This window comes from Dama dama, chromosome 28 (genome assembly GCF_033118175.1).
Source record: "Dama dama isolate Ldn47 chromosome 28, ASM3311817v1, whole genome shotgun sequence".
In the NCBI taxonomy this organism is placed as follows: domain Eukaryota; kingdom Metazoa; phylum Chordata; class Mammalia; order Artiodactyla; family Cervidae; genus Dama; species Dama dama.
Genome location: NC_083708.1, coordinates 9,529,875 through 9,554,497, shown reverse-complemented (window position 1 = coordinate 9,554,497; position 24,623 = coordinate 9,529,875). Strand labels below are relative to the sequence as shown.

Below are 24,623 nucleotides of genomic sequence, written 5' to 3'. Positions count from 1 at the left end.
AACTGGAATAAGCCAGTCTCCGTGTTTCCAATAATGCTGGTCACATCCAATCATATTTCTCCCCAGGAGAAGAAATCAGCCTTTGGACAGTAAAGGATGAAATGAAGTTCACCTTGGTGAAGAGAAAGATTCTAGGCCCAAAGAATCTGGCCAATGCAAAAATCCTTATTATTTACAAATTTATCATTCTGAAACATTTTTTGAGGAGATCAGTTGCAACATCTTTGCAATATTTAATATTTTATGTCATTGTAACTATTACAACATTTAGCTCAATCTGGTAAATAACAAAAAAGTAACCACAAATAGTCAAAAGCAGTCAATCCTATTGTAGTCTTCATTTAGCTTTCCCTTGGGGCTCAGGGGTAAAGAATCCACCTGCCAATCAATGCAGGACACATGAATTCGATCCCTGCGTCAGGAAGATCCCCTGGAGAAGGAAATGGCAACCCACTTCAGTATCCTTGCCTGGGAAATCCCATGAACAAAGGAGCTTGGCAGGCTACAGTCCATGGGGTCGCCAAAGAGTCAGACATGACTAAGTGACTAAATACCACCAAAATTTAGACTCTGGGTGAAAACATTCCCAGAGCAGCTGTCACACTCCCAGGCCCCAGAAAGCACCACTACCCCTTCTCCAGAGAAGCGTGTGGACAAGCCCCTCTGGTAAATTCTCCCCTAGAGTAGCTCCTCTGAGAAGGGATCGGCACCATGGGTTGTCTTTGAGAAGAAAGATCAAGTGGTGGTCAAGTCAGGGGACTGATTCAGTCTCACCAGATTTCCTGTATCTTCGCTATATTATGTGCAACTTCAACTTTTGAGACATTAAAGTTCTTAACTAACATGAAACATTAAAAAAACTGTTTACCTTTTGACCAGGTAAGCCTGGAGTGCCACGTAAACCATTTTCACCCTAAAAGAAACACACAGAATAAATTTCATTAGTCACAAAACACAAACAAATGAAGCAATTCTGCATTTCTAACCATCTGTTCTAGAGCCGTGAGGAAAGGCAGCCTAATGCTGAATGTTCGGTGAGCACAGGGGCTTTGCATCCACCCCTCAGCTGCCAACCCCAGGACTAGTGCTTTCATTTAAAAAATAAGAACACGGAGGCTCTGACAGGTTTCACCTAACTAGGAGCATTACCTAAGATTTGAACGTAGGTCTCTCTGATTCAACAGCCCATGGATTCCCATACACTACTTAGTGTCCTTCATTTGATTTTCTCTTTCAAATCTCTGGGCATAATGTTCTAGTCTGACACAGGTTCTCTATGGGCCAAGTACTGTTCTGACAACAAACTGTTATGACCATCTTCTTACAGATGATTATACAATCAGGAGATAGAACTGGAATTAAGAGTTCACATAATTCATTTCTGTGCATCTAACCGCCCCTCTGCACTGTCTCATGAAAAAGATTTTGTTCTGGTGATCTCTTATCTAAAAACTTATGTGTGTGTATATATGTGTGTATGTGTGTGTGCACGTTTGTGTACATATACTTTTTTTGTGTATCACCACCGACTCAATGGACACGAATTTGAGGAAGCTCCGGGAGATAGCAGAGGTCAGAGGAGCCTGGTGTGCTACGGTCCATGGGGTCACAAAGAGTCGGATACAACTTAGTGACTCAATAACAACAGCAACAACTACACACACACACACACACACACACATAAAGAGCATATACTTTCTTGCTCATTCCTGTCGATTGTCTTCAGACCAGTTTTAAAGACATGCCTGTTGCTGTTTTACTTGAAACAGTTACTTGGGAGAATTTTCAGTTCTTTTCAGTCCATCTGGTTCCTGTGCTAGGTATGAAGGTTTTCAGCAGAGGCCTATCAGTTTCCATTACTGGAATCCATGGGCCATCTCTTTGACAAGCCTGTTTTGCCAACAGCACATGAGCTAGAATGAGATACCCCTGGGAGGATGTGCACATTCCCAGTGGAGCCTCAGGAGTTCAGCTGCTTCAAGGAAGTGACTTGGGCTCCCAAGTTTCCAGGTTTAGAAAGCTCAAAACAAACTAGCAATTCTATTGACCACTTTATTTCCAGCACACATTTTTAAGACAATAGCTTTTTAAAGTACTAACTAGAAGGAAGTTAGATATCACTTAGAATTTTTAAAATAAAATTCAAATGTAAGAAGAAAAAAATCATGTCTTCAAATTTTAAAATAGCAATAATATTATCTGTTTAAGCCTAAAAGGACCTTTATCATTTCATCAGTTAGTACATTTCTGGTTCCATCATTTTGAGCAGCAGCCTACTGCTCTATGTGTGCTCAGCCTCTAAGTCGTGTCCAGTACTTTGTGGCCCCATGGACTGTAGCCCGCCAGGCTCCTCTGTCCACGGGATTTTCCAGGCAAGAATACAGAGTGGGTTGCCATTTCCTCCTGCAAGGGATCTCCCTCACTCAGGGACCGAACCCACACCTCTTGCATTGGCAGGCAGATCCTATCATCACTGAGCCACCTGGGATGCCCCATAGTGCTGTATACATGTGCATAATTTTAAAGATGAAGGCTTTTCTTCAGTTAAATTATCTGTGTTGCACAGTAAAACTGCTATTATCACAGAATATACTGGACATCAAAGGTAAAACTTTGTGGCTAAGTTTAAGATGTGTTGAAGCAGCAATAAAATACAATGTACTTACCTATGTAACAAATATATTTCTATTATTTAAAAAGGTATATAGTTTTAGACCTCGGGCATCCCACAATTACATTAGAAACTTCCCATTTTGTTTAATAAAGTGATAGTCAAAGCACATTAAGATTTGACCCCAGGGTGCATGCTATGGAAACAGCCTCTGTTACTCATCACAGAAGTATGCCCATTTGTCCATGAGGAACAGAATTATTTTCGTTGGTTGGTTCAATATAACGTTTTATATCATATTACAAGTTATACATGATGACAAGATATGGTGTGTAATCCAGTAAAGTACACTGACACAGTGCACATTGCCAAAAATGCTTTCTGGAAAAAAGAGAGTAGTGTCAGAAGCTCCCTGTTTTCTTTGCTCATGGCTCACTCTTATATGCCATGTGCTATGAGCTGGCACTTAAAGACCCACCTCTGGGGTGATGTCAGGTTAGGGTCATACCTGGGTGCATTGGCACCTGGGTACCAAAAGTCCTTAAAAAGGAAGAATACTTCTCTTTTTGATGGACGGCTGGTCTTTTGACTGTTATAATGAAAATGTTTTCCTATGGCCAGTGTTAATTTGTCTCTGCTCTTTCCTGACTCAAAATTCAAAGATTTGTTTTGTATACATAATTCTAAACACCATGATACCCCAATCGACACCACTGATCACTCTCCCAGGAAATGAATTGGCTTCATGTGACACAATAACATGTGAAAGATTTTGAGGTACCAGGAAACTTTTGATGCTTAAAGTGTGCAACTCTGGTATTCAGAAACATATTCATTTTCTTCTTACAGATTTTCTCAAAGTTCCCAGAGAGGTCTGACATAGAAACGTATAATTATTTAAAATCATTTGGCATTTTTCCAGTCCCTGAGGGACAAGTTAGCATATTTGTTTTTGACTCTATCTCAAAATAATATTAAGTAGCATAACAACTGGCCTTCCCTGGTGGCCCAGCTGGTAAAGAATCTGCCTGCAACACAGGAGACCCCATGTGATTCCTGGGTCAGGAAGATTTCTCTGGAAGAGGGATAGGCTGCCCACTCCACTGTTCTTGGGTTTCCCTGATGGCTCAGAAAGTAAAAGAATCCGCCTGTAATGTGGGAGACCTCGGTTTGATACCTGGGTTGGGAAGATCTCCTGGAGGATTTCATGGCACATGGTAACCCACTCCAGTATTCCTGCCTGGAGAATCCCCATGGACAGAGGTGCCTGGAGGGCTACAGTCCATGGGGTGGCAAAGAGTCAGCCACGACTGAGCGACTAAGCACAGCATAGCATAACAGCTGAAGGAAAAACAGCAGTCTTAAAGAGCAAAATTTTGTTTAAGAGATTAACAGACTATGTTTCTCCTGTCAAGACTTTATCTAAAACCTAATTTGTGTCAACAGAATGGGCCTTCCTAACTCTGAATCAGTTTCAAAACTCTTGTGCCCAAGCAGCGTGGGATCGAATTGAATTCTATTCAATGAATGCCTGCCTGAAATTACTGGAGGAGCTGACATTAGCTGTTTTCTTCTAAATTCTTGCTGTCCCTTGGTGCTCCCAGTCTCAGCACAGGAAGAAATAAGAAGCTTCTTTGGCTTCCCATCAGTTATTGAAAGAAAACTACAATCAATGCTTCTTGTCTCTACTCTAATGGTCAAAGCTTGTTTCTGTGGCATGTACTTTCTACTGCAGGTTTTTCCATCAAAGGGCCTGTGCTCCTTTTTTATTATGAATTCAAGCTCCAAATGGGCCACAGATGAATATGAGTAATAGAAAGCAGGGGGAAAAAAATTCTAACATTGTTGCTGAGAGCACTGTCACCTTGTTATTACTGCAATACATAGTGTGTCTTCAACTTCACAGTTCAGTTCAGTTCAGTTGCTCAGTCGTGTCGGACTCTTTGCGACCCCATGGACTGCAGCATACCAGGCCTCCCTGTCCATCACCAGCTCCCTGAGTTTACCCAAACTCATGTCCATTGAGTCAGTGATGCCATCCAACCACATCCTCTATCGTCCCCTTCTCCTCCTGCCTTCACTCTTCCCCAGCATCAGGGTCTTTTCAAATGAGTCAGTTCTCCACATCAGGTGGACAAAGTATTGGAGTTTCAGCTTCAGCATCAGTCCTTCCAATGAATATTCCAGACTGATTTCATTTAGGATGGACAGGTTGGATCTTCTTGCTGTCCAAGGGACTCTCAAGAGTCTTCCCAGCACCACAGTTCAAAAGCATCAGTTCTTCAGTGTTCAGCTTTCTTTATAGTCCAACTCTTACATCCATACATGACTACTGGAAAAACCATAGCCTTGACTAGACAGACCTTTGTTGGCAAAGTAATGTCTTTGCTTTTTAATATGCTGTCTAGGTTGGTCATAACTTTTCTTCCAAGGAGCAAGCGTCTTTTAATCTCATGGCTGCAGTCACCATCTGCAGAGATTTTGGAGCCCCCAAAAATTAAGTCTGTCACTGTTTCCCCATCTATTTGCCATGGAGTGATGGGACTGGATGCCATGATCTTAGTTTTCTGAATGTTGAGCTTTAAGCCAACATTTTCACTTTCATCTTTCACATTCATCAAGAGCCTCTTTAGTTCTTCTTCACTTTCTGCCATAAGGGTGGTGTCATCTGCATATCTGAGGTTATTGATATTTCTCCCAGCAATCTTGATTCCAGCTTGTGCTTCCTCCAGCCCAGTGTTTCTCATGATGTGCTCTGCATATAAGTTAAATAAGCACAGTGAAAATATACAGCTTTGATGTACTCCTTCCCCAATTTGGAACCAGTCTGTTGTTCCATGTCCAGTTCTAACTGTTGTTTCTTGACCTGAATGCAGATTTCTCAGGAGGCAGGTAAGGTGGTCTAGTATTCCATCTCTTGAAGAATTTTCCACAGTTTGTTGTGGTCCACACAGTCAAAGGCTTTGGCATAGTCAATAAAGCAGAAATAGATGTTTTTTCTGGAACTCTCTTGCTTTTTCGATGATCCAATGGATATTGGCAATTTGATCTCTGGTTCTTCTGCCTTTTCTAAATCCAGCTTGAACATCTGGAAGTTCACAGTTCACGTACTGTTGAAGCCTGGTTTGGAGGATTTTGAGCATTACTTTGCTAGCATGTGAGATGAGTGCAACTGTGCAGTAGTTGGAGCATTCTTTGGCAGTGCCTTTCTTTGGGATTGAAATGAAAACTGACCTTTCCAGTCCTGTGGTCACTGCTGAGTTTTCCAAATTTGCTGGCATAATGAGTGCAGCACATTCACAGCATCATCTTTTAAGATTTGAAATAGCTCAACTGGAATTCCATCACCTCCACTAGCTTTGTTTGTAATGATGCTTCTTAAGGCCCACTTCACTTCGCAGAGCAATCTAAAAAACCTTTTCCAGAATTCAAAGTGACCTCATCAGGAAAACAATAAAAAAACCGAAGTGTGGTTTAGGCATAGCCGGTGGCTTTCTGAAAAACTGATCAAAGGATTTCATTTCACAGCCTTTTTATCACTGCCCGTTTCCTGGAAGTAAGCACAGCTAGACATACAAGATAAATCCTCAGTTTCCCTGATTTCTTTGACACTGGAATCAATGTCCTTTCTTATGGACGAAACCCACATTGTCTGAACGACAATGAAGAATCACACTTCCCAGGACTTAGTTTGCAAACCTAGGACCAACCAGACCAAGCAGATCAAGCAAATGAAGCAGGTAAATGAGAATTTACTAATAACTAGACCTAAGTCCAGAAAATACAGACTTATATGCTAGCTTGTGGTGATGTTTTTCCTTAAAAATTAAGCATTCAATCTCCGATTAAAGAGTCTGAGATCCTATTATAACACTGTTTCCATATTTTACACTGTCATTTGACAGATCATTTTACTTAGAGCAAGTCTTCCAGGAACATACTCTTTTGTTTGAACTTCATGTACACTTGGAAGTGTATCAATATTTTCCTACTAATTAATTCATATTTATTAATAGAAAATTTACTTAAATTGAGTGTTGAGTGAACTAGCTGGAACAAACATCTGAAGTGAAATGCCAGAATCCTAGCATGAAAACCAATAAAGGAGGAAGCAAAAAGTAAATCTGATTTTGATTTTGTGTATCGCTAACATGACCTCTGAATTTCTGACAACAGTCCTTCTGTATTTAGACCATAATCTTTTGTGATTGAATTTTTATATGGTTCTTACATTCCTGCCACTCAACTAAATATTTTAGGAAATAAAACATATACCTCCTATGTTTTTTTCAGATATTTCATCCAATCAGAGTCCTTTTATTTCAGGGAGGAGTATTTTTTCCTCCTATGTGTGAAGACTTCATTTCAAAAGCTAAATTGTTAAATTAAAAAAGCTATATACTGCATAGGATTGAAAACTTCAAACTTTTTTAATTCTCGTATTTGCTGGATCCTTTTGCAACTAACACATGGGGACATAGTCACATGAATGTTCAGGATAAGGCAAATTTAAAACATTCTTAATAAAAAAATGAAAGAGACCCTATTATTACTTATGTTTGTGAATCTTTCAAAGAAGACAAAGCCAGCCCACCAAAGGTAACACATGGTCAATACATGTCCTAATCACAGTGATATAAATGTGGGGAGTTAGTAACAGAGGAACTCAACATCTACTGTAAGTAGAAACTTTTAACCTGAGTCTATGAGTGTGCACAGTACATGCAGAGGAACACACCAGAAAACAAGCAGGGGGAGTATTCTTAAACACAGGGTCAGGGGTAAATTTACACATTTGTATCCACCAGCTTCACCAAAGAATATTAAGGTACTGACCCTACTGAAAGCTCTTTAAAGTCAGGCATGTTCACGGTTTAATTTGTATTGTGGAGTACAAAACAACACAATTTGATGTGTGGATACTGAAACAATGTCTTCTGAACCCCAAATTCCTGCCCACTGGTCTTATATCACACAGGACAAATATCATATGGGTCTTATACATGACATCCCTTTCTGTCACCATCAAGCTTATTCAGCAAACCAATCATTTTTCAAATGATTGTTTGGAGTCCTTTTTTTTTTTTTAAATTTTTTATTAGTTGGAGGCTAATTACTTCACAACATTTCAGTGGGTTTTGTCATACATTGATATGAATCAGCCATAGAGTTACACGTATTCCCCATCCCGATCCCCCCTCCCACCTCCCTCTCCACCCGATTCCTCTGGGTCTTCCCAGTGCACCAGGCCTGAGCACTTGTTTCATGCATCCCACCTGGACTGGTGATCTGTTTCACCATAGATAATATACATGCTGTTCTTTCAAAACATCCCACCCTCACCTTCTGCCACAGAGTTCAAAAGTCTGTTCTGTATTTCTGTGTCTCTTTTTCTGTTCTGCATATAGGGTTATCGTTATCACCTTTCTAAATTCCATATACATGTGTCAGTATGCTGTAATGTTCTTTATCTTTCTGGCTTACTTCACTCTGTATAATGGGCTCCAGCTTCATCCATCTCATTAGGACTGGTTCAAATGAATTCTTTTTAATGGCTGAGTAATATTCCATGGTGTATATGTACCACAGCTTCCTTATCCATTCATCTGCTGATGGGCATCTAGGTTGCTTCCATGTCCTGGCTATTATAAACAGTGCTGCGATGAACATTGGGGTGCACGTGTCTCTTTCAGATCTGGTTTCCTCAGTGTGTATGTCCAGAAGTGGGATTGCTGGGTCATATGGCAGTTCTATTTCCAGTTTTTTAAGAAAAACCACAATGAGGTGCCATTACATGCCAGTCAGGATGGCTGCTATCCAAAAGTCTACAAGCAATAAATGCTGGAGAGGGTGTGGAGAAAAGGGAACCCTCTTACACTGTTGGTGGAAATGCAAACTAGTACAGCCGCTATGGAAAACAGTGTGGAGATTGTTTGGAGTCCTTTAATATCATAGTAACTGTCCCCTGGGCACACACTCTCCTGTACAATGTGACACTGATAACTCAGCACAGTATTTATTCCACACATGATCTCTGTGCACAGTGTGGAGATTAGGACTGACACACAGAACCACACGCAATCTTGTTCTGGATATTACACTATACTTGCATTACTATGACTTGTTTTTTCAAGGCTAAATTGCTTGTATATACACTAAATTTGTAGTCAAACTGCTAAGTTCTCCTTTCAAAGAGGATATTTTTACAATCCTTTTTCAAATTACTGGAGTGCAAATTACACTGAAAAAACAAAAAAAGAAAGAAAGTGAAAGTCGCTCAGTCAATTCAACTGTTTGTGACCTCATGGACTGTAGCCCGCCAGGCTTCTCTGTCTGTGGCACTCTCCTGGCAAGAATACTGGAGTGGGTAGCCAGCCATTCCCTTCTCCAGGGGATCTTCCTGACCAAAAGATCCCAAGTCTCCTGTATTGCAGCCGGACTCTGTACCATCTAAGCCACATTATTCAAATAAAAAACAAAAAAAAATTGAAATAGTTTGGGGAAGTAAACATCTCTTTCCATTTATAGCCAAGTTAGGGAGTTGAGTTTTGGCCAGTGTTGCTGATCTCATTGCAAAATCTGGGCTCCAGATTTGTCATCAGAATGGCTTTCTTAAAGTGGATCTGTTAAGAATGAGTGTGTGGATATTTCACTTTCTTGTGAGAGCAGCTGGAAGGCAGTCTTGAAGTGATCTTGAAGCATCACGAAAGTACCAGGGAAACAAGACAACTGCAGTGAATCATCCACTGACATGTCTGGAGAGGAGCAGCGGACATTTGAATCAAGCATTCTAACATGTGGGAGACAATGGAAGATATAACGAGGGGCACGGTGTCATCAGTAAGCTCCTGTTAGGCATCCACTGAAATATCTGGAGAGGAGCAGCAGACATCTGAATCAAGCATTCTCACATGTGGGAGACAATGGAAGATATAACGAGGGGCACGGTGTCATCAGTAGGCTCCTGTTGGGCATCCACTGAAATATCTGGAGAGGAGCAGCGGACATCTGAATCAAGCATTCTAACACATGGGAGACAACAGAAGATATATCGAGGGGGACGGTGTCATCAGTAAGCTCCTGTTGGGGACAGTGAGACACCCGTGACTGCAAACTACCGGTCCATAGTACTCGTGTTGAGTAATTATAGTTCTACTCTGTGACAGTTACTTCAACGCACTGAAGGCATCAGCTACTTATCTTTAGTCCTGAGGGAAACGGTTGTGAACGTCCGGAGGAAAAACACACCTTTGCAATTCCGTAAGAAAGTCAGATTTCCAAACCTAACACAGAGGACAAGACAGCAAGATCACCTGGAGATTTTCGCCTGAGAGAGAAGGGGCGGCCTGTTTGCTCCTGGGGAAATGGGAAGCCAGTTCTGGGGCTGCACACTCTCCCCTCTGTTTCTGCTTCCCCAAACCCCACTTCTACAGACAGTACCAGAGACTTTCACTGAAGCCTTTCAGCATTTGGGGGCCTTTCCAAGCCTCCCTCAGAATGATTTTCTAACCATCACTCTGTGTTTCTCTTCTCTATTGTCCTGGAGCTAAGTCCCCCTGAGTTCTGAACAGCTCCACAAGCTGTGCCAAGTGCTGGCATGTGATGGGGTGACAGGCACGAGGGGCACCCCTAGCCCTTGTTCTCCAGGAGCTCACACTGGGGACCGGGACACAGACTATGTGGGTAACGTAAATAAAGTGCTATGTGAGCAGGAGTCCAGGGCTGCTAATTCTGCCTTGTGGCCAAGAAGGCTTCGTGGAAAATATGCAGTTTTTCTTGTGTTTTCAATAGTATGCTGAATCCCATCACTGTGATGCAGTGATGGTGGGAGGAAAGAAACATACTGTCTGTGGTTATGCTCTAGAACCTTCTTTTACCCAGCAGGCTCAGGAAGGACCTTCCATGGGCTATGATGTCCCTGACCAAGCTGCTAAAATCTTGTTTAGACCCATCCACATTAAGAAAATCCTAATATCTGAGCTTGTAGACATCTACAGAAAATACCAAGTGTGTCTCTAAATCCATTACTGCATATCTCAGCAATCTACACCAGGAATAAAATAATGAGGACAAAACTGCAATTAGACAAGACACATGCATCCCTATGTTCAAGCAGCACTGTCCATAATACAAGACATGGAAGCAACCTAAACGTCCATTGACAGATGGACAGATAAAGAAGATGTGGTGCCCATATCGAATGGGGTATGTCGGTGTTTGTTGTTGTTTAGTCTCTAAGTCTTATCTGACTCTTTTGCAACCCCTTGGACTATAGCCCGCCAGGCTCCTCTGTCCATGAGATTTCCCAGGCAAGAATACTGGAGTGGGTTGCCATTTCCCTCTCCAGGGGGATCTGTCTGACCCAGGGATCGAACCCACACCTCTTGCACTCTCAAAGAATTGGCAGACAGATTCTTTACCACTGAGCCACCAGAGAAGCCTCAGTTATAAAATAAATTGAAATATAAAATAACGTCATTTGCAACAACATAGATGAATCTAGAGATTACCATACTGAGTGAAGTAAGTCAGATAGAGAAAGACAAGTATCATATGATGTCACTTCTATGTGGAATCTTAAAGAATGACACACGTGAATATATATACAAAACAGAAACAGACTCGCAGACACAGAGAACAGACTTGTGGTTGCCGGAGAGCAGGGGGATGGGGTGGAGTGGGAGTCTGGGACGAGCAGATGCAAACTATTACATATAGGATGGACACACAACAAAGTCCTACTGCACAGCACAGGGAACTATAGTCAGTATCCCGTGATAAGCCATAATGGGAAAGAATATGAAAGAGAATGTGTGTGTGTGTGTGTGTGTGTGTGTGTATATGTATATTATATGTATAACTGAATCAATTTGCCACACCGCAGCAATTAGCCCAACATTGCAAATCAACTATACTTCAATAAAATAAATTCTAAAAAAGAATAAAACAATTAGCCACTAACCTACACAGAGAAACAGAGACTGTGTGATCATTTTTCTGGCAATGTTTTAATATTTGTGTGCTAGATTCTCACAGTGCATTAAACCAAACAGGAACATTAGCAGACTAGCGTCTTAAAATCTGGCTAACTGTTTAGCAAATAAAAGTCGAGTGCCTGGGTGCCAGAGAGACTGCATGTGTCGAGCCTGTCATCCATCTGTTGTGTTCTCTGCCAACTGCTCCACTTGGGGTGAGAGTGGAAGGCATTAGGAGGGAATAAGAAACCATTAAGAAATAAAATCAACTGCAGAGTGAGCAAGTTTTTTTTCTTTTTCCTGTTCTTCTGTTACCTCTGTTCTTCTCAGGTTTCTGTTTATTTTGGTGCTAGCTGTATCAATATACTGCCCACAGATAAGACAATTAAATGAGACTCACTCTAGGTAAAGGCAGTCACTTTTCACTGATAATTCAAGTGTCATTCTTGTAACTTTAGTAAGTGAAGCCAAAAAGTAGTCTGACAAAACTGTTTTCTTTGTGGTCATTTTTTTCCATAAATAGACATTGGTTATGATAAGAAGTTCAATCCTATGTCCAGATTTAACTATACCTTCATTTACTGCAGAATTCTCTGAAACACAAGAGTCTACATGTGATTCTCTGTTAAGATGTATTTTCTGTAACATAGAGCCCGCACCAATTTTATAAACCTTGACAATTCACAGAACGGAAATATCCCGTTTTTAGAATAAAGCTGTGTTGCACTTTTTTTCTCCTTATTTAGTTTGCAATTCAGACAATAAATTGTCACATATAAATAGATATTTTAACTTTTTTAACTTGGGAAGAACTCTGAAATTAGTCTTAATTCTTAATTTCACTGGCAAGCTGGGTGAAATCAGATAATACAGGGAGAAAGCCAAATGACAAAAATTCTGTAGTTTTCTCAAAACACTCCTATAAGTTTCAGAGTTTCTCAGACATTAATGCTACATCTGGACCAGGGCTGCTGCAGAGTTCATTATAATTCACAACAGCTACCACCCTTGTCTGTGCTTTCATAAATTGTAACAGCATCTGCCTTTATTTCCTGAAGCTGCAGTCTTCTCATAAAATGTCTTTTTAAGGGAAAATCGAGATGCAAAGATCAGAGTTATTTCATTTTCCAATAGAAAAGAAATACAAAGACAGTTAGGGAACAATGGATTTGCCCAGTTTAGTCTCATCCTGCTACAAATACTGGGGGCTTCAGAGCTTATGGTGAAAAGACCCGTCACACAAAACAGATCACAATGAGGATAGTTAGTCTGGCTATTTTTGAGAACTGCAACTTGGCACCTCTCACCGCACTATCAGATACACTACTCTGGCGCCTTACTGCATGTGACTTTTTACCTCTGAAGTTTGATTTTTTTTTTAATAAAGTCATGGCACTAAGTGAAACACTTGTATTTTTGATCAAATGAATATATACATCTTTTTGGTCAAACGAGTAAAAAATTATACATATTTAGATATCAAAAGCATATTTGGTGGAGAGCATAAAGAGAGAATTTTTGGTTAGATGTTGAGATTAGGTTAATCTGGAGAGTGTTCCCATGACTGGTCTGCCTGGAGGTGGGCGTGCAGGGCAGACAAAATCTCCAGAGAGTCAGGTGTGGCAAGCCTGAAAGAATATTTCAAGTATAATTTTGAATTTAGAAAACAAACAAAACTGTATTGTTTTCATACTACTTATTTCAGAAGGTAAAGCTATAAAAAAAATTCTTTCATTTGGTGAAAAACATGATAATGATTTTCAAGAGGTAGACCTAATTTTCAGAGGTTGGGAGGGTTATCTCTAAGGACAGTAAATTATTGACATTTCTCAAAAGAAGTCATACAAATGGCCAACATGTACATGAAAAGGTGTTCAGGATCATTAACTTAAAGAAATGCAAATCAAAACCACAAAAAATTTCATTTAACATGTTAGAATGACTTTTATATAAAAAAAAGACATAAGATAAGAAATGTTGCCAAAGATGGAGAGAAAAAGGAACACTTATGTACTATTAGTTCAAATGTATTTTAAATAAGCAAACTAAATATCATTTTTCCCTAATGAATCAAAATATTGAGCCTAAAAAAAAGGGTCTATAGACTTCACATTTAATTTCCAAATACCTGGGGTTTCTAAAGTATACTTGATATTAATTTCTCCTTTTGATGTTAATTTTTCATTTAAATGTTTTTCTCTGCAATCACCCCCTGTGTTTTGTCAGTCTCTTAACTTTACTGAGGCTTTCAACGGCTAAGTCAAAGATCTCTCTTGGTAAATGTGACATTGTACTTTAAATTATGTGGGCTACTTTCAAATATCTTTTGATACTGAATTTCTGTAATAACATAATTCCACAGTAATAAGAGAACAGACTCTATGTGGTTTCAATATCTTTAGACCATGAAGTGTTTGCACCTTGTTTGGTCCCCCTGAATATATTCCAGTGTCTCTTAGTCTATGGGAACTTAGATAGAATTTGTATCTTACTGTTGTATGAAAACTGTATAAATCTTAATTATGCTGAATTGGTTCATAGTGCATTTCAGGTCTACTATATCCCCCTACTTTTCTGTCCATTTGATAAATTTTTGAGAGTTTGATATTGAAACTCCAATTAAAATCTTAATTTATCTACATAAAAAGTAATTGCAATATACTGTTGAACTATATGTAACTTTGTTCTGTATTTTCCAAGTCTCCTGTAAATGTGCTATCACACTTTCATAATTTAAAAAGAAAAAGAAACAATAAAAAAAAGGAACCCATAGACTTCAAGACAAGGGACACTGCTCTCCCTGGAAGAGGAAGGAGGAAAGCCCCTTGTGCAGTTCCCTGTCTAGGCTGCAGGCAAACACATTTAAGATCTAATTTGGAACTGTCTGCAAAAAAAAATGTGAGCAATTCAGGGGGCACTTCAGAGAAGAAAACATAGTAAAAGATTCATGTGGGCATAGATTCAGATTCTGATTCCACTATTTACTCAGTTAAGTTCAGTCACTCAGCTGTGTCTGACTCTTTGCAACCCCATGGACTGCAGCATGCTAGGCCTTCCCTGTCCATCACCAACTCCCAGAGTTAGTGGTGAAAATTTGGGGAAGTTTCTCCATCTATGAAACAATGATAATAAATCATACCTCATAGAGATATAGTGGGGAATTAATGAAATAATGTAAAGAAGTCTCTTGACACATAATAAACATTTAACACATAACAATCATTTAGTTAATGGCTGCTATTATTATTATTGTAAAAGTTTGTACTCATGAAATTTTCAGTTAGGTTGAAAATTCATTAGAGCCCTAATATCCAGTTTGTTTTAAGAAGTCAAAGTTATCTAAGATATGCAACTTTTATTTTAAATTTTCCACTCAATATATTTTGAATAAATAATATATATTTGCTCAAATGCATTCTAGTTTATTTAGTCTTTTAGTAAGCTAGAGTTTAGGATACTAAAATAATCAAATTGCTTTCTTTTAAAATTATTTCTATTGTTTACCAAATATTTATATGTCAGTTCTGAGCTGGGACTCTCATGAATTATTTCAGCTCATCTTTAAGACAAAATTGGAAATGGATACAATATAATTTTTACTTCTTAAAAAGACAATTTAGAAACAATAAGAGATGTATCCTAAATTACACAGAGCAAGGCTTTGAGCTGGGATTCAAACCCAAGATGTTTCTAACTCTGGGTACTTAATAACTGGATAGTAGAACAATGATGGCTATCACTTACTGCACACTTGCCCCATGAAAAGTAAAATTAACATTCTAAATGTTTTCCCTCAAAAATAAGTATTTTAGGACAAATTCCAAATAATTCATAAGATTAAAAAATTGGTTTTAGCATAAATTAGGCTCTATATTTATTCAATTTTTTACTGTCACATTATTGGGATGAAGATTAGTGGATGAAGATTATAATTATTCATATTTTTAAAAATTATTGTTAAAAAACATATCTGATACATGACATGTATAAATGAAACAGGGAGTGAAGCAGTTTTTTATTTGCAATATTCAAGTACCGAAAGCAAGCATGCTCTGAGTGAGGAGTCTGGAGGTAACACAGAGGGCAGGATTTGCTCCCAGTGTCCAGATCTCATTCTCCCACTGCGCATCATGAGGATCTGAGTTGTGAGTACATGTATGTTTGTGTGCATGCTGTATTATGTATGTATGCACCTGTGTGATCTTATTAAACCACTCACTCTTTCTGGAAAATGGACCATCCAAAGGACTCGTTTTGACTGACCGTGGTTTCTGTCCAAGTAGGTTTACCAGAAGTTGTTAGTGACTAACATCTAAGAACATTTGCTACATAGAGTAGATTTTCTTATATGAATGCAGAACAGGAAACTTACCAAATCTCTTAGGCAAAATCCTAGCTAAGCTGAATAACTGTAAAGGGAACAGTTATTTTCCTGCCATGTGTTGGCAGTAAGGTCACATATATTATCAGGTTATAAAATCTATGCAAATCTGTGCAAGGCGATACATATTATAATTACAAAAGAGCATAATTAAATATTATAGTTCTTATCTTTAAAGACTCCATGATTCTATAATCTGTCAACTGATTTCATAATATAGTGTTCACTATACTATTTTTCTCCTGGACCCCAGAAGAAAAATGCCACCTCAAGAAATTAATACTTTGTTCAGGGCCTTGATTTAAAAATATTTACTGCTATCAAAGTAAAGGTTTATTTTAGGATAATGGGATTTACATACAAATCATTGAATTTAATACATTGTATCATACTGTATGTAAGTGTAAAGTGCAGTTATTATACAAATTCTACTCTGTGCTGCTCAGGATAGGCTTCCCTTCATTAATATGACTAAGTTTTCTAGTTTAGATATTAAACCTTAAAAAAAACTTCACTTTGAGAATATTATACCTGAGATATATGTTCTATGGCACTTTGCACATGTTCTTATTCTGAGTGAACCAATTCATCTTTTTTTATTTTGTCTTTTAACAGAACTCTTGAGCACTTCTAAGACAAGAACCCCAGAGAATCACAAATGCGGAGAAGCAGAGTGCAAGACGAGCTTGGAGATGCTGTGTGGTTACTCCGGGTGATGCGTTAAGACTGTGTGGGAGCACATCCTTGAGGATACATGATACTTTAGGAAAGATTTTTCTTTGGAAACATAGAATCAAGTTATTTTCATTATAAAACAATGGAAATATTTTACCCCAGACATAAGTACCCATCTTTACCATTAATTTAAAATTTCTGAAAGTTTAAAATAAAAAAATTTATATATCTTCATTAGAGTCAAATATTTAAAACTTAGGAATCATGTCATCAGATAACATAGCAGCTTTATTGCTCTTTTCATTTTTCATATATTTATTAGAGATATTTTAAATAAACGGTAACTTGTGGATTACAGAAGTGAGAAAAACACTCTTGAGGTGACATTTCTTCACTGATGAGTATTATAGCTCTTTAACAGCTAAATGAATGACAAGTTAGAAGCAGACCTAGCCCCATCAGCGGCTGTGTGACCTTGAAGAAAGGATATGGTCAACGACTTGGTGATTCTACAGACACTGCGAAGGTCCCAGGAGATGCTGGAAACCAGGACTCAAGAGCTGAGTGCAGCCCGATACCGTGTTTAGCACCACAGGAGGCTTCATAGGTTCTCTGCTTGTCTGTGAGGCTCTTTGAGAGCAACACAAGTAAGTTTGAGCCAAGCAAACTGCTCGGGGAAACATGAAAACGGGTTTGCCAGGACAACTGCACCACGACTACGACTTCTCTACCACGCTAGCATCTAAGTTCCCTGGAGGTGGTGTCTTCACTCAGATCTTGTGAGAATCACTCCTGTCATCTTTTTGACCAAGTGGGCCCCTGGGGCTGAATATTCCTGTTCCCAGAAATACCAGGTCCAAATGAATCATCTCCAGCTGGAATGTTCTCTTGTATTTATTGAACTCTTACTATAGGTAGAGTGTAGGGTGAATCATCACATGAAATGTTCTCTACAAATTTGGGCTTCTAAAAAAAGCAGCAGCATATTGAATTCTGAGTCGTGTTTGTCTCTGTAACACCACATTTTGCTCCAGTTCCTTTGCTCAGCCTAAAATGCCCTCTCTTTTCTAAGAAACCCTCTATTTTTCTGGAGAGTTTCTTGACTTGCATTCTTAACTTCCTTGCCTGCTGCTTTCTTACTCTCATGGCCCTTGATGAAGATGGATTTGATCAACTTCTGCCAGGGTTGAGCCTCTGAAGCTCTTGTACTGAGCCCCGTCTGCTGAGAGCGCCTTTTCAGGAGTTGAGAGCCTCCTTCACAGACAACCCTATACCTAGTTTGGTAAGTTTTGGAGTTTCTGCAAATAGGATCCAAGAAATGTCATCTTGGTGCACAGAATTCAATTAACAGTATTCAATACCAATCTTAGTAAATTATGTTTCAGAGTATAACAGGCGAATTTTATCTGTTTTCCCATCATTCACCATGTAAATGCATATAAATCTTACTTTACACCCCACAATAAAGAAGTCTAATGGTCTATTTTATAGTCCAAGTTCTCCAGTGATTCTGTACTTGGCTTAAAAAAAAAAAAGAGTTCCTATATTCAAGTAATTTTTAAAACCCCATTGATCTGAAATCTTAACAATCTGATTGTTACTTTAGGAAGAGACTGGTGAAATGAATGTACAGAGCAAATGTGGATGGAGTGATCTCTTTTAAGAGTTAGGAGATTCAGTAGTGTTCTCTGGAGGACACTGCATTTTGAAGGAATTAGACCTTTAAACAGGTGTCTGAAGAAACTTTTACTTATTGAAGAGTTTTTGTTTAATGACAGAAGCCCAAATAGCCCAAATACCTTGCAGCACTTGGTATCACTGTTTGACAAAGTTTGCTACGTTTTACAGAGTTTGACATTTGCAAGAGTAGAGAATTTGCATATTGGACTGAATAATTCCTAAGAAAAAGTAGCAACAATGAAGCATTCAGACATCAGAAACATGCTTAAGCAGGACTCAGAAAGTACCTTCTGAACCTCCTAGCACTTCAGCTTCACTCTAGTGACAATGTTAGGTTAATAACCACAGGGTCATGACCATCTAGATAATGAGGCAGTAATTAGTGCAGCTAGAAGAGCTATGGAAATTTATGTTAAACTTCTTTTACTGAAGAAGAGAATTTTCTTAGCATCAAACATGTGAACTCTAATAATTTAACAATTTAAGTGAAAAACAAGACAAGGTAATTGCAATTTAATTTACAAATATAGCATTTTTTTCAAGTTTGCTGAATAAGTATGCTAACTTCTTTTTTTTTCCATTTATTTTTATTAGTTGGAGGCTAATTACTTTACAATATTGTAGTGGTTTTTGTCATACACTGACATGAATCAGCCATGGATTTACATGTGTTCCCCATCCCGTTCCCCCCTCCCACCTCCCTCTCCACCCGATCCCTCTGGGTCTTCCCAGTGCACCAGGCCCGGGCACTTGTCTCATGCATCCAACCTGGGCTGATGATCTGTTTCACCCTAGATAATATACATGTTTCAATGCTGTTCTCTCGAAACATCCCACCCCAGAATCATCTTTACAATAGTTAGGGAAGAATGTAAAAACCATTTTACTCATGGATTGAAATAGATTTCCTGTATTGTTATTTATCATATCTCATGTGGTACTATATTTTCAAATGTTTAATTTATGTCTGCAGTGAAATGCATACTAAAAGATAGTATATCTTATGGTTGCTTATTTTAGGATTCTAAAAAAATAATATAAATTAACTTATTTCCAAAACAGAAATAGAGTCACAGATATAGAAAACAGACTTATGGTTTCCAAAGAGGAAAGGAGGGGAGGGATAAATAAGAGGTTGGAGATTAACATATACATACTACTACACAAAAAACAGACAAACAACAAGGGCCCACATATAGCACAGGGAACTGTATTCAATATCTTGTAATAACCTGTAGGAGAAAAGAAGCTGGAAAAGTGTAGATTTATTTTATTTATATCTATCTATATAAATAGATATATCTATATAGGAATAGATATATATCAGTGTGTGTTACAGAATCATTTTGCTACACATCTGAAACTAACATAACCTTGTAAATCAAAGAAAAAGAAAGCAAGTGAAGTCCCTTAGTTGTGTCTGACTCTTTGTGACCCCATGTGCTGCAGCATGCCAGGCTTACCTGTCCATCACCAACCCCTGGAGCCTACTCAGACTCATGTCCATTGAGTCGGTGATGCCATCCACCCATCTCATCCTGTGTCGCCTCCTTCTCCTTCTTCAATCTTTCCCAGCATCAGGGTCTTTTCCAGTAAGTCAGTTCTTCGCATCAGGTGGCCAAAGTATTGGAGTTTCAGCTTCAGCATCGGTCCTTCCGATTAATATTCAGGACTGATTTCCTTTAAGATTGACTGGCTGGATATCCTTGCTGTCCAAGGGACTCTCAAGAGTCTTCTCCAACACCACAGTTCAAAAAGCACCAATTCTTTGGTGCTCAGTTTTCCTTATTGTCCAACTCTCACATCCATACATGACCACTGGAAAAACGATAGCTTTGACTGGACGGACCTTTGTTGGCAAAGGAATGTCTCTGCTTTTTAATATGCTATCTAGGTTGGTCATAGCTTTTCTTCCAAGGAGCAAGTTTCTTTTAACTTCATGGCTGCAGTCACCATCTGCAGTGATTTCGGAGCCCAGGAAAATAAAGTCTCTCACTGTTTCCATGGTTACTCCATCTATTTGCCATGAAGTGATGGGACCAGATGCCATGATCTTAGTTTGCTGAATGTTGAGTTTTAAGCCAACTTTTTGACTCTTCTCTTTCACTTTCATCAAGAGGCTCTTTAGGTCTTTGCTTTCTGCCATAAGGGTGGTGTCATCTGCATATCTGAGGTTATTGATATTTCTCCCAGCAATCTTGATTCCAGCTTGTGCTTCATCCAGCTTGGCATTTTGTATGATGTACCCTGCATGTAAGTTAAGTAAACAGGGTGACAATATACAGCGTTGACATACTCCTTTCCCAATTTGTAACCAGTCTGTTGTTCCATGTCCAGTTCTAACTGTTACTTCTTGACCTGCATACATATTTCTCAGGAGGCAGGTCAGATGGTCTGGTATTCCCATCTCTTGAAGAATTTTCCACAGTTTGTTGTGATCCACACAGTCAAAGGCTTTGGCATAGTCAATAAAGCAGAAGTAGATGTTTTTCCTGGAACTCTCTTGCTTTTTCGATGATCCAACAGATGTTGGCAATTTGATCTCTGGTTCCTATGCCTTTTCTAAAACCAGATTGAACATCAGGAAATTCACAGTCCATGTACTGTTGAAGCCTGGCTTGGAGAATATGGAGCATTACTTTGCTAGCATGTGAGATAAGTGCAATTGTGTGGTAGTTTGAACATTCTTTGGCATTTCCTTTCTTTGGGACTAGAATGAAAATTGACCTTTTCCAGTCCCGTGGCCACTTCTGGGTTTTCCAAATTTGCTGGCATATTGAGTGCAGCACTTTCACAGCATTATCTTTTAGGATTTGAAATAGCTCAACTGGAATTCCATCACCTCCACTAGCTTTGCTTGTAGTGATGCTTTCTAAGGCCCACTTGACTTCACATTCCAGAATGTCTGGCTCTAGGTGAGTGATCCCAACATCATGGTTATCTGGGTCATGAAGATCTTTTTTGTATAGTTCTTCTGTGTATTCATGCCACCTCTTAATATCTTCTGCTTCTTTTAGGTCCATACGATTTCTGCCCTTTATTGTGCGCATCTTTGCATGAAATGTTCTGTTGGTATCTCTAACATTTTTGAAGAGATCTCTAGTCTTTCCCACTCTACTGTTTTCCTGTATTTCTTTGCATTGATCACTGAAGAAGGCTTTCTTATCTCTCCTTGTTATTCTTTGGATCTCTGCATTCAAATGAGTATATCTTTCCTTTTCTCCTTTGCCTTTAGCTTCTCTTCTTCTCTCAGCTATTTGCAAGCCCTCCTCAAGACAGCCATTTTGCCTTTTTGCATTTCTTTTTCTTGAGGATGGTCTAGATCACTACCTCTTGTTCAGTGTCACGAACCTCTATCCACAGTTCGTCAGGCACTCTCTCTATCAGATCTAGTCCCTTGGATCTATTTCTCACTTCCACTGTATAGTCATAAGGAATTTGATTTGGTCATACCTGAATGGTCTACGGGTTTTCCCTACTCTCTTCCTCTCAGCTTCTCCCCCCTTCCCTCCCTCCTCCTCCTCCTCCTCCTCCGTGCACCCGGCGGGGTCAGAGGGACTGACAGGTGTTGTGAGGAGGCATAACCGGAGGCCGCGGCTCGGAGCCGGCGATGCCAAACCAGGACCAGGCAACCTGGGAAGCACACTTGAGTTCACAGTTGGCCTGTGGGTTTTACATCTCATCAGAGAGTCTCCCCATGCACACTGTGGAGCAGAAGGACATGCGCTTTTCTGCGAGAACTCCAAAATTATGACTCGCTGCTGAACAACCATCGACAGGACAATGTTGGATCCCAACAAAAAAGTTTACCCTAAAAACAAAGGAGAAGCCCCAGAAAGACTGTAGGAGGGGCAAAATTGCATTTAGAATCAAATCCCACACCCGCCAGAGACACTCGGAGGACTCAACAGAACTTTGTGTGCACCAGGAGACGCCAGAGACACTGAGCCAGACCTGCCTCTGAGTGTCTGAGTGTTTCCTGTGGAGGCACAGGTGGGTCAGCAGTGGCCTGCCACAGGGGGCAGGGGCTCTGGGTGCAGCAGACCTGGGCATGGCATGAGCCCTCTTGGAGGAGGTCGCCATTAACCCCACCATAGAGCCACCAGAACTTACACAGGGCTGGGAGACAGAGACTTGGAGGCACAGACAGAACCTTGTGCCCCAGGATCGAAGATAAAGGAGCAGTGACCCCCAGAGACTGACTCAGTCTTGCCCATGAATGTCCAGGAGTCTTTGGCAGAGGCGTGGGTCAGCAGAGGCCCGCTGCAGGGTCGGGGGCACTTAATGCAGCAGTGCACACATGGGACCTTCTGAAGGAGGTCCCCACTATCTTCATCACCTCCACCACAGGTCAGACAACAGGGAGGGGACACAGCCCAGCCACCAACAGAAAACTGGGTTAAAGATTTACTGAGCACCGCCCTGTCCATCAGAACAGGAACCAGTTTCCCTCTCATTTCAGTCTCTCCCATCAGGAAGCTTCCATCAGCCTCTTATCCATCTCCATCAGAGGGCAGACAGACTGAAAACCACAATCACAGAAAAGATACTATACCAAACATAAAATTGTGAAATTAAGAAGCCTTGGTCTCTTAGAATAATGGCCAATGTTCTGGAGCAACTGTTTTTTTTTGCAAAGGACGAGACAGCAAACATTTTAGAATCTCTGCCACAATCACCAAACACCATTGTGTACCACAAAAGCAGCCTTAGCCTCGATGAAGACACATGAGCATGACTATGTTCCAGCAGAACCTGATTTACAAAATCACACAGCAGGCATTTTTTGGCAGCCCTCCGGCAGGGCCACAGTTTGCTGACTCACTTCCACCTCCTCCAAAATACCAGACTTGTTCTGGGCACTTTCCCTTCCTATGTGGTACAATCGAGTAAAACAGCCACAAAGTTTAATCAAGTAGCAAATCAGCATAGCTTTCCCCAGGAATTCCAGGAGTACCCAATTCACCTTTAAAACCAACTTCACCCTGAAATACAGAAATGATCGTTAGCAGTTTTTTCAAACAATGTACTAACTGCTCAGGTTGTCATAGATGAGTTCCTTTTGCGTGCACCAAAGAGTATACCTTAAGTTCTTTCTTCATATTATTCACAAATTATTAAACTACACTGCTGACAATAAAGCAATAGAAAGTTAGCAGTAATTATCAAAGTGCTAATCAAAACTCAAACCTTCTCCACACAGACATAAACAATTTAGCTTTGCTATTTCTTTTACATTTGTCAAAGATAAGGAATGATTCTTTCTCTGCTCCTTCAACTAGTACCTGGAGCTTTCAAATCAAATAAGTTATGAAATTTTAGACTCCAAGATGCCTATATTTTTATATTTAGTGTGTCTGACCTTCCACTGCATCCTCCAGGAAAATCCCCAAAGCTGGGTTATTCCATTTGTCTGCTTCCTGCCCTTCCACCTACCTGGAAAAATTTGCTCAGTGAAGCTGATTTGAACCTTTAATTGCTTAAATGGCTCTTTCACAAATTCAGTCTAATAAACTTATCCTTGAGACAGTGGAAACTAATGTAAACTCTTTTAACTTCTCTATCACTAATGTTTAGTAGAGATTAATAAATACATCAGAATTTTATGAGTATACAATACCATTATTACACTGATATTACATGTTGATTTAAGGTACACAAGTAAATGTCAACTTCAAGTTCCTACAGATTAGATGAGATTATATCAGATGCAATAAAATTACAAAAACAAAAAAGAACTTGTCAATTAATCTAATATGTTCCATATTGGATTAGAAAGGATGGAAAACTATTCTTTACTTCCATAATGACATAGACAAAAAGTGAAAACCATAAATATTAAATCCTACTTTTCTGAGGTTATTACTAAGGGGAAAATATTCCTTCTTTAAATATTATGAACATATTTTGATTCAATTATTTATTATTGGTGCAGTGTGTCTTTGGAAGGGGCATGTAAGTAATGTTGGATCAGAAATAAAGGGAAATTCACTAGTAATCTCTGGGTTAACAGACTAGATCACTCAGAGTGGAAACTTTCATAGACTGAGATTAGAAGGTAGGGGTAGTAGAAAAAAATCAATACTCAAGTTTTTCATTATAGAGTCAAGTAAATTAACTTATTTCAGCTTAAATTATTTTGCTTTTTCTCTGAAACTATACCAGCAAAGCAATTATTTCATAAAGCCTATACTTTGGGGGAAATTAACTTGATAGGGAAGATAATAATACAAAAATAAACTGGAAAATTATTCCCCAAATAGACCTCAGATCATACTTCCCCTTAGGTTCAGGAACATTG

At 39.4% G+C, this 24,623-nt stretch overlaps 1 protein-coding gene across 1 annotated transcript in view; it reads right to left on the bottom strand.

Annotated features, from left to right (window-relative positions):
- The window catches only part of COL19A1 (collagen type XIX alpha 1 chain), a 413,337-nt gene that overhangs the window by 307,512 nt on the left and 81,202 nt on the right, over positions 1–24,623 (bottom strand). Inside the window, exons 9-11 of the mRNA XM_061131525.1 lie at positions 23,269–23,307; positions 3,603–3,626; positions 869–913 (exon numbers count right to left, since the gene is read on the bottom strand). Of these exons, the coding sequence (XP_060987508.1) occupies positions 869–913; positions 3,603–3,626; positions 23,269–23,307 (108 nt within the window). The remainder of the gene's footprint in view (positions 1–868; positions 914–3,602; positions 3,627–23,268; positions 23,308–24,623) is intronic.